Source organism: Mus caroli, chromosome 10 (genome assembly GCF_900094665.2).
Source record: "Mus caroli chromosome 10, CAROLI_EIJ_v1.1, whole genome shotgun sequence".
Lineage (NCBI taxonomy): Eukaryota > Metazoa > Chordata > Mammalia > Rodentia > Muridae > Mus > Mus caroli.
Window position 1 is genome coordinate 47,221,561 of NC_034579.1, and position 10,906 is coordinate 47,232,466.

The following is a 10,906-nucleotide window of genomic DNA, read 5'->3' on the forward strand; positions in this document are numbered from 1 at the left end:
TGTTAACACAGATCCACGGCCCTTCAGTTTATGAGGACTCGAGGAGAAGATAAATGCTGAAGCAGAGTCCAATGTACATATAAGCATCAAACAAAATTAAGTAAAACTTAACCATGTCCTACACTCATCACACCAACAGTGCTGTCTCATGACCTCTCTCTCTCTCCTAAGCTTTATCTTTCTTACTGCTGACACCACATATTTAGCCAAATGTCTGGCATACAGACTACACTCAATCCATAGGTTGAATTGAAACAAGCTTTACAATTTTGTTGTCTACTTAAATAGACAGTTTTAATTAAGATGGTTATGGCTAATTAGAGGGAACTCATAATGAAATATACAGACATGACATAGTGTTCAGTAGCAGCAGAAATGCTTACATCCTTCTGAGAGCTAAGAAACTTGGTGGCTCTTTACTGTCCCCTTCTCAGTATTACCAGCACTTCAATTTTTACCAAGATATACAGATTAGCACATACCTAAGGCTAAGTGAATGAGGGGCTGACAAAAATTACTAAGGAGATTTAGTCATTGAGCCTTGTTTTACCAAGGCCAACACAGTTAAGAAGAATGTTTCTGTCCCTCTTTAGATTCTTCCTGTTCCTAACTAGACACAGGCATGAGGAAATCCCGAGGCTGGAACTATAGCCAATACATACGTATGTCAGAATACAACCAAACAAGAACCTTAACTCCTAGTACATGTGGAGTGGCTGCATCAGTTTTGAGATGCCTTCCTCAGGTTAGTTGAGGAAAACCCAACAAAACTATTGAAGAACAATCTCAGTGCTACTCAGGATTTCTGCTACAGCAGCTGAATTAACCCCAACAGATAGCAGAACAAAAACTTGTTTGTTATATCTCTACTAGCCTTTAAATATATTTATACAAACATCTGAAAATAGACTATTTTCTATTCTATTCTATCAGATGGGTATTGATTTTATCAGATGCTATTGGTGACTATGACCATAAACTTTCTATTGATTGAACTTTCACCATGAACACATTTTATAATTGTAACTCCCTTAGGAATCACCTCTCCATCCACCAAGACACAAGTGCGCATTCTGCATCACTTACCAATTTTGCCTTGATGGCCCCAGAGTCAACACTTTGACCAGTCTTGGCATGAAGCTGAAGCTGAGTGGAGTGCAGCTGTAAAAGCTGCTCGTGGACTTCTTTCTCCAGAACAACTTTCTCTGCTTGAGTCTCTGTCAATTCCGATCGCAGATCCACCAACTGTGCCTTATAAAGCAACAGAAAACATTAAGGGTCCTTAATTTTCTTTATTATTATTCAAGAAATGACAAAGAGATAATCCTTGAGATGAAAACCTATACACTAACTAACCAAACTATCCATGTAAACCGACAGCAGGTCTGTCAAGAGAGATGCTCATTGGTTAAAAGCACATGCTGCCAAGCCTTTGATCCTTAGGACTCAATGTGCACACACAAATAAGTAAATAAAAATGTAATAAAAAATGAAACTGACCAGAAACCAAGTGTGAAGAACGTTAAGTGGCAAGAGAACTCTACTATAAATGTCTTCTACTAACACAGGTTACTTCCATTTTACCTGGTTCACATTCACCAACCCTTTCAAAGCCTTCTCATCTTTATCTTCAAAGCTTCTAAATCACAGAAGTGTGGGATATAGAGTCACCTTCCTGCTCAGACAGTATGCATCACAGTGGTCCACTAACATGAACAACATGTTAGTGGGGGTCTGTCTTCAACACAGAAACTATCAGCCTACATTAGACTTCTTAAACTTTTCCCATTGGCAACATTCACTCATTCAAATGGTTTCTAGTCCAAGCTGCCTTGAACTGGCTATGTAGTGAGGATGACCCCGAACTTCTGATCCTCTGCATCCATTCCCTGGGTGCTCAGACTGGAGGTGTGTGTCCATGCTCTATTTATGAGTGCCTCGGGGCTGAATCCTGGTCCTCATGCATGCTTAGGTAATTCCTCTGTCAACTGAACTGCTTTCATTTTCTTATAACCCTTTTCACTGGATTTCTACACAACCCTAGTCACATAGTTATATAAAGTAAGTACACAAACACTTCCTAATAAATAAGTTTATTTAAAACAATCATATGATTTATCATTTATTAAAGATGAATAATAATTTGCATAACAAGGTATGCTTTTTTTACTTTTACATAGTTCTTAACTGAGGATGTGATACTATAAGACACGGGTAGTATATACTTAAGCTTAACTTGTAGTCCATGGGCCCCATGTGGTTGAAGACAGCTATGCATGTAGTTCAACACAAAGTGGTAAGCTTACCTAAAACATAAGGTTGTCTTTATTGTTGTAGTTTTTTGCAACTTAATTACACGGTTCTCAATTTTGAACTTCACAGATGACAACATGTCACAAGGTTGTCGAAACCTTAGGTAGAGCACCTTCAACATTTTCCAGAATTGATCAATATTTCGATTTGACAACTGTCAATGCAGAGACTAAGGTTCTGCATGCAGAAGTATGCTTAGGACTATTTTGGAAGCTGTTGGAAATTCTTTCCTAATCCCAAGCCAAAATTCATTTAACAATAGAAAAATTAATAATAATTACTATTATTTTTAAGATTTATTTTCATTTATGTGTGTGGTCTAGATGTGTCCACGTCATGTATGTGCAAGTATCTGATGAAGCCAGAAAGTACTGGATTCCCTGGAGCTGGAATCACAGATGGTTATGAGTTACCTGACATGGGTGCCAGGAACCGAATCTGGGTCATCTGAAAGAGCTGCAAGTGCTCTTAAACATTGAGGCATCTTTCCAGCCTCCAAAATGCTTATCTGCTTATCTGTATGCATGTAAATGTCTGCATGAGTGCTGCAACCGGTGTGTGCAGGTCAGAGGACAACCTTGGGTGTTGGCCCTCCTAACCTTGGCCTTGAGGTATAGTGCCTCTTGCTTGCTGTTGCAGTGCATATTCCAGGGTATCTACCCTCAAGCTTCTGGGGAATTCTCCTGCCTCTGTCTCACACCTCACACTATAAACACACACCACTATGCACATTTAGATCAAGGGATCTAAACTCAAGTTGTGAGGCTTACAGCAAGTGCTTTTACCTGTTGAGCCATCTCCTTGGCTCAACATTTTTTTTTAAGGAAACTAAAGTCAGAAAGTCAAAACAGCAATTTTTGAGCTCTAACATTCCAATACAGTGTAACCCAGGGATATCTAATGTGAGCTTTACATGCTGACGAATGATGAGAAAATCTTGTCTTCATTTTCTGTAAGCCATACATATCTGTAAGAACAGAAGACTGTATATGCTGTAAGAACAGATCATTCATAACCTGCATCTTAGCCTGCACGCTTCAGTCATCAGTACTGTGTGTTGCAACAGTGTGCACAGTGTAAACTGCATGTGGACTCAGAATCAAGGCCGCCATGAGGCTGTGTGATACAACAAGGGCAGGTGCTGACTCAGTATGTGTTTGGTTTTGAATTAACTTTTGGTTGTTGCACATTCAGAAACCTTTTTCCTGTTTTCCAATATTTCGGGACCCTCACATTCAGTTGCATGACCTAATATAGGAGCTCAAACCTCATTTTAGGAAGCTGTGGATTTTTTTTTTTTTTTTGGTCAGAAAATTACCCTTTGTACTGTGTAGCAATTATTTTAAGGGCCAAGTGCTGAGATCACAGTGAGCCTAAGCAGGAGAGCTGACTGCAAGTTCTCGGTTAGAGCAGAAATCCGCCCAGGAGGGCTTATTCATTCCACCAAAGCTTTCCATTTCTACACAGCTGACATGGCTTCACCACTCTGAACTGCACATGGGCCTTATGTTTGCTCTGCCCAGTTAGCCAGTGCTTGCACTTTTCTTTCCTATTCAAGTCAAAAGAATTTTAAACTTTAACTTTCAATTTAAAAATTGAAAGGCCAGAGAACTATACTGTCACAGAAAAAACAAATGTAGGTAGTTCATACAGAATTAGCTCAGCTCCAAGGAAAGTCAGTTTCTAGCAACAGCGATCTGCTGCCATGGTAATTTTATAAATGGAAATAAAGGATTTTATAACGTTAGAAACATTATTAGGAAGACTTGCGGCATTGTGCAATATATTCAAAACTAAAGTGTAAAAGAAAACAAAACCCTTTCTGAAGTGAAGCCACTGATGCAAACGGTTGAGATTCGGATAACAGCTTACTTAGGAGGGAAGACAGGTCTTAGATATGAGTGCAGATCTTGGTGTAAATCACAGAACTGTCCCATAAGAGCACCAGAAAGAAAGAAGTACAAAGCTGAGGCTTGCACTGGGACTAGGAGCAGATACGCATTAATACCCCAACACAGAGGTACATGGAGTAGAGACTGCCAGGGACTGGGGTTTGGGAAATTACTTGTCAGGGATGGTTGGAGAGGGAAAAGAAAAAAAGATACTGTACAAGTTCATCAAATCAGAATGTGTAATGACAAACATACTGTCCCATGTGATGGTTAGTATTAATTGCTAACTTGACAGAATTTAGAATCACCTGAGGGGTGTGTGTGTGTGTGTGTGTGTGTGTGTGTGCGCGCATGATCTTGATTGTGTTAATTCATGTGGGAGGACCACAATAATTGTGGGTAGAACCATTCTCTGGGTAGAGGAGCTTACAGAATATAAAACAAAGCAACCAAGCAGAGCACTGCACACAAGCATTTACTGGTCTCTGCTGACAGATGCAATGCGACCAGCTGTCTCAAGCTCCTCCTGTTAGGACTGCCCCATGACAGACTATAACATGGAACTGTGATACAGACAAGAACCTGTCTTCCCTAAGTTGCTTCTGCCAGAGAAGAAAATTTTAATTTTTATTTTGCTTATTATTAGAAGTATCAGAAGGTATAGGCATGTGGTCAGAGGAAAATTTTGTCCAGTTGTTTCTCTCTTTTACTTTGACATGAATTCTGGGATAGAACATAGTCAGCTCTTCAGGCTTGTGTCATGCGCATGTACCCAGTGAGGCTTTTTTTTGCTGCTACTGTTTAGCTCTGGCTGGTTTGGAACCACAAGAAGACTAGGCTGGTCCTGAATTCATAGAGTTCCACCTGTCCCTGCCCCCCACCCCCACCCCCCAGTGCTGAGATTACAGGCTGTGCCCTATGTGTGGCTCCTGTCAGCTTATTTTATTACAGAAAAGAAACAGAAGAGACAGAAAAGAAACCAAGACACTGTTTCTTTCTTTCTTTCCTCCCTGTAGATGCCTCCTAACTCAGGCCTTCTCATTGTCCGTTGTTGTTGTCACTGTTGGTGGTGCTGAGGCTAGAACCTAGGGCCTTGTGTATGTTAGGCAAACACTCTTAACACTAAGCTCTAGCCCCAGCGATCCCTTCCTTTTTATAACAATTTTATTCAGTATAGTTTACATCAGAGCAATGCACAAATAACATATTAACAAAAATAAGTGTATCTATTTAATGAGCACATAATTTAAAAAAAAAGAGCGGTGTTTTTTTTAATGTTATACAAATGCAAATGTAGTGTACATTGTCTGGTCTTTTACATCAAGAGTGTGTTTAAGATTCACTTATAGTATATTTTCATTTTATGGGATTTTCACTAAAAATTTGTCGATTTCTTTTACTTTCAAGGGGTACCCCTTTGGGTGATAAACATGATACTGATAAAAACTACCTGTCAATTGCTAAATACTAGATCTACTTTTCTTGATGGTATCTAGAAGGAGATTCTGGGTTATAAAATGGAAAGTTGCTTTGTGATTGGTTCTAAGATTCTTGTAAATGTCAGGTTCCTGAATGCTCTCAAGTTCCTTACATAAAATGACAGTATTTACATCTAACCTTTGTATGCCATATACCTTAAAGCTCTAGATTACTTTATGTAAATGCTATGAAAATAATTATCATAGTATACTTTTTATTTTTCTTTTAAATAAACTTTATTATTTAAAACCAAAACAATACAAACAAATCAAAACATCACACACCCAAATTAACCAGACTCAAAATCTACACAGCTGAATGAACTTAGGAACTGTTTTATATCCGACAGAGGCTAATAGCCAATAATTAAAAAGAACTCAAGAAGTTAGACTCCAAAGAACCAAATAACCCTATTAAAAAATGGGGAACAGAGCTAAACAGAGAATTCTTAAGAGGTGTGTAGCAATGGGGGATAGGGAGCTATGGGTAGCAACCAGAAAGTCCCAGATGCCAGGAAAGCAAGAGCCTCCCAGAACCCCATGGGGACATTAGCTGAAATACCCACAAAGGGAGAGAGAACCTGCTGAGACACCCTATCCAGAAGTTAGGCATGTCCCCCCCTCCCCCCCGGTTGAGGGATGGAGCCACCCACCATCTCCAAAATTTTAACCCAGAATTGCTCCTGTCTAAAGGAAATACAGGGGCAAAGAATAGAACAGAGACTGAAGGAATGGCCATCCAGAGACTGCCCTACCTGGGGATCCATCTACATGCAGACACCAAACCCAGACACTATTGCTGATGCCAAGAAGTGCTTGCTGACAGGAGCCTGATACAGCTGTCTCCTGAGAGGCTCTGCCAGATCCTGACCAATACAGATGATCACAGCCAACCATTGGACTGAGCACAGGGACCCCAATGGAAGAGTTAGGGGAAGGACTGAAGGAGCTGAAGGGGCCTTGCATCAATGGGAGGGGAGGGCCTTGGTCCTGTGAAGGCTTGATGCCCAGTGTAGAGGAATGCTAGGCAGTGAGGCAGGAATGGGTGGGTGATGGAGCACCCTCATTGAAGCAGAGTAAGGGGTGATGGGAAAAGGGACAGATAACATTTGAAATGTAAATAAAATATTCAATTAAAAAAAAAGAACTGTTAGAATTGGCATCAGGACAGAAGTTGTGAAGGTTAAGGTTAGAGTACATACATAGAAGTCAAAATTCTGGGTCTGTGATATTTCTACAACTAACTTTTAAAGGAACAATTGTTACGTTGACTTCCATAGTGACCTCACAGCAGTAGAACCATTCTGTGTTCCCACCAGCAATATATGAAGACAGGTCAGAAACAAGAGGATCCCTGAAGCTGATTTCCCAGACAGCTTAGCTTAATTGATGAGTTTCAAGCTCAATGAGAGACCATGTCTCAAAACTAAATAAAAAGAGATGGAGGGCTGGGGAGATGAGTAGGCGTGTAGAAGTGCTAGCTGCACCAGGCTGGTAACTGAGTTCAATCTCAGAACCCTCATAAGAAGCCGAATGTGGAAGGATGCACCCACAACCCCAGTAGCCTTAAAGGGAAACGGGAGGAGAGAGGAGAATCACTAGCAAGCTAGAGGGAGAGCTAGCCTCGAGTAGATAACGGCAGCAGAAAGAACAAGTCAGAAGTCCCCTCAAAACAAGGTGATGGCAACCTGATGAGGTGGCACATGTCTTTATTCACTGCACCAGGGAGGCAGAGGCAAGCAGGTCTCTCTGAGTTGGAGACCAGACTGACCTACATAGTGAGTTCCAGGTCAGATAAGGTAAAACAGTGAGACCCTGTCTTGAAACACAAACAAAACCAAGGTGGGAGGTGAGACCTTGCAGGTTGTTCTCTGACCTCCATGTGAAGACCATAACTTATGCCAATCCATCTACCATCCATAAATCGATAGTAAGATTTTTTTTAAAGATGGAAAATGGTTAATACCCCAAACACACACACAACCCCCCACCCCCACCCCCACCCCTAACTCATACACTCACAAAAGGAGATTTGGTTGACATTTTCTAAAATCCTGAAAGTATACCCCAGACATTTTGAATCTTTAGCTTGTTGGTATGAGACCTACACCCATACAGAATATCTGATATTTTGTTTACATTCCAAATTTTATCCCCTTTCCCATCCCCCCTTACTCTGCTTGGATGAGGTTGCTCTCCCACCCACCCACCCAGTCCTGCCTCACCGCCCTAGCATTCCTCTACACTGGGGTACCAATAAATAATACTGTAGCCTCGAAGCAGTTCTCTGGTCTGTGACCTGCCTACTTCCGTCTTCAAGTCAAGGAGAAAGTCTCTCCCTTTGGCATTTGCTGGTGACTTGTGTCTGGGCTCCTTGGAAACCCTTCTGCCATTCAGGAAGTTTTCTACATGAGACATGGGAATGTCCTGCTATTTCAACCCACCATTTTCTGGAGTTTGTGAAAGTACCTTCATACCTAGTTTTGTTGGAGAGTTTGCCCTTGGGTTTCGTTTGTGATTTCAATTTCCCTCTTTTAAGTTAAAAACATTTTTTTTTCTTCTTTCTTTTCTTTTTTAAGGTTCTTTTATCAGAGCCTTCTTTAGGTCACAAAGTCTCACTTCCCACTTTTACTGTAATAGGAAAACTGTGATGTTTTAGACTAACACTGTGCAACAGAAGCAGCCAGACATTTGATTCAAATTTTTCTGATAACTACATTAATAAATAGCGATCAGTAGATGGTTCAATAGGGGTACTTGCCATCAAATTGATAACCTAATTTATACCAATTTACTATATTAATTTATAATAATCGATAACACCTGGGGGACCCACATGGTGGCACAGGAGACCTGACATGGCAAACAATGTAAAAAATGTTTTTTAAAAAGTCAATCTCAGTGTCAGCACATAAGTAGGGAATAGTAATAATTAGGGTCTGGAGGCCAGACACAGACACCCCACCACCACCACACACACACACACAGACAAGCACACACACAAGTAAAAAGGTGGACGAAATACATTTCTGTCATATTGTTTATTTAGCACAACATATGTAAACATAATCAGTGTAACACTTACTGAGTTATTACTTTTTACGCCATCATTATATAGGTATCTGTGCACCATATCTAAATCAGAATTAGCCATACTTCAAGTACATACAACAGCCACATCACACTAGACAATGCAGTCAGATCTAGACTATTTCTTATGCCAAATCTGAAATTTCATTATGATTTAAGTGCTTAAAGAGATAATAGCAAATAGAGATAATTGCTGGAGAGATGGCTCCGCAGTTAAGAGCACCGTCTGTTCTTCCAGAGGTCCTGAGTTCAATTCCCAGCAACCACATGGTGGCTCACAACCAACAACAATCAATACTGGGATCTGATGCTTTCTTCTGGTACGCAGGTGACATGAAGATAAAGCACTCATATGCAAAAATCAATGAATGAATCAATCAATCAATCTTTGAAAAAAAAGATAACAGTAGCAGCAACTGAATCCTTATATATAGTGAGCATATGTAATATATAAAATATATTGTTCCTTTCTAATAGTAGTTCCTTTTCACTGTTGTCTACATAAGTATATAACAGGTTTTGCTTTTGAGTTTTCAGCACTGGGGGTCAAATTTGGCCCTGTATATATTAGACAAGCACTCTACCACCAGCCCTAAGACACAGTTTAATCACCTTTGGTAAATCTTGAACAGCAACTCCAGGAAGAAAAAACTTACCAGTACCGTATAGGCGGTTTATAAACCGTATTCAACAAATTTAAGCCACATCCCACTAGACACTGTTCAGTGTACTCTGAAGCCTGCTCTTTTAAAGTACAAGTGAGCCTGGTCTAGAAAGTCCTTGGAGAAACAAAAAACAAAACAAAATAAAAAAACAAAAAACCCTATAGGATTCTATGACCTCTGAAATAATTAAAAAAGATTTTTTTCCTAATATATATACTCTGTGTATATATGTAGCTTGTGACTTTAGCCCAGCATACCCAAGAAAGTTTAAATTCAGCTATTTTATATTTTACAAAATTTTATAAAATTTTTTATCTCCTTTCCTACTGCTGCCTTTCTTTCTGTCTTGATTTTCTCTTTGTAATGTCTTCTAATGCATTTTTCATTCTTTGCATTTCTTGTAAACTAGAAGTTGGAACTAATGTTTTTCAGCCTTTCTAGTAAGAACATGACTATACCATACATTTCAATAGCAGACATATATCGTCTAGTTATCTACTTTTTCTCCACAAATAGCATGATGTATTAATACATGCAAAATCCATATATGTTACTAGCAAAAGAGATTCAAATGAAAACTAGATCTAATTACCTCCAAAAGGGACAAGAAAAATAGGGCTGTGAATGAATGGGTCTTCAATTTGAAAGTCATATATTATATCAACTAAATGAAGTAATTTCCTCACATTTTGCTAAACATAAAAATATTGGGGTTGGAGAGATGCCTCAGTAATTAAGGGAACTGGCTGCTCTTTCAGAGGACCCAGGTTCAATGCCCAGCATTCACATGGTGACTCACAACTATTTGTAACTCCAGTTCCAGGGAATCCTATGCTCTCTTCTTGCCTTCACAGGTACCAGACATGCACGGATCACAGACATACAAGGCAGACAAAACAACCATACACATAAAATAAAAAATAGAAGATACAGGTATCAAAATCTGAAGTGCTATTTTAAATCTTGGGAATAAGACTGCTTCAAATTTACTCTAAATTCTATATTATTTAGTTTCTTGCCTAAAATGTAAGCAATCTTCCTAAGAAAATTTAGTCATGGATAAACTTTAGGTTATTTAGAACTCAATTTAAAATTTCTACATACTATTTAATAGTCACTCTTTAACAGGGCTGAACTCTAGAAAGGGACCTGCAACAACACAAAATCTATGATTACTATGACTATGACAAAATTTAGGTACTATAATCAAAGCTGCATATTTTTTAAGACTACCTAGGTGGTCAGTGGCCAAGTGGTATTCTGGTATCCAATTCTGATTTCCAGGGCAGCACCATGGAAATAGCAGTTCCAAGCAGGCAACCAGAGGAAAACTGTGTATGTTACTACAGTATGTGGTAAGTGTGCCAATAATATCCACACTCCCACAAAGCAAGCATCTAGCTACCATATGGCAGGCATGGACATTATCTCTACTTATCATACTTAACTTTTTTTTTTTTTTTTTTTT

The 10,906-nt window shown here is 39.4% G+C and overlaps 1 protein-coding gene across 2 annotated transcripts in view; it reads right to left on the reverse strand.

The window, feature by feature from the left end:
• The window catches only part of Gopc (golgi associated PDZ and coiled-coil motif containing), a 44,640-nt gene that overhangs the window by 20,497 nt on the left and 13,237 nt on the right, over nucleotides 1-10,906 (reverse strand). For both annotated transcript variants that reach the window (XM_021174113.1, XM_029482602.1), the window contains exon 2: nucleotides 1,087-1,251. In XM_021174113.1, the coding sequence (XP_021029772.1) occupies nucleotides 1,087-1,251 (165 nt within the window). The remainder of the gene's footprint in view (nucleotides 1-1,086; nucleotides 1,252-10,906) is intronic.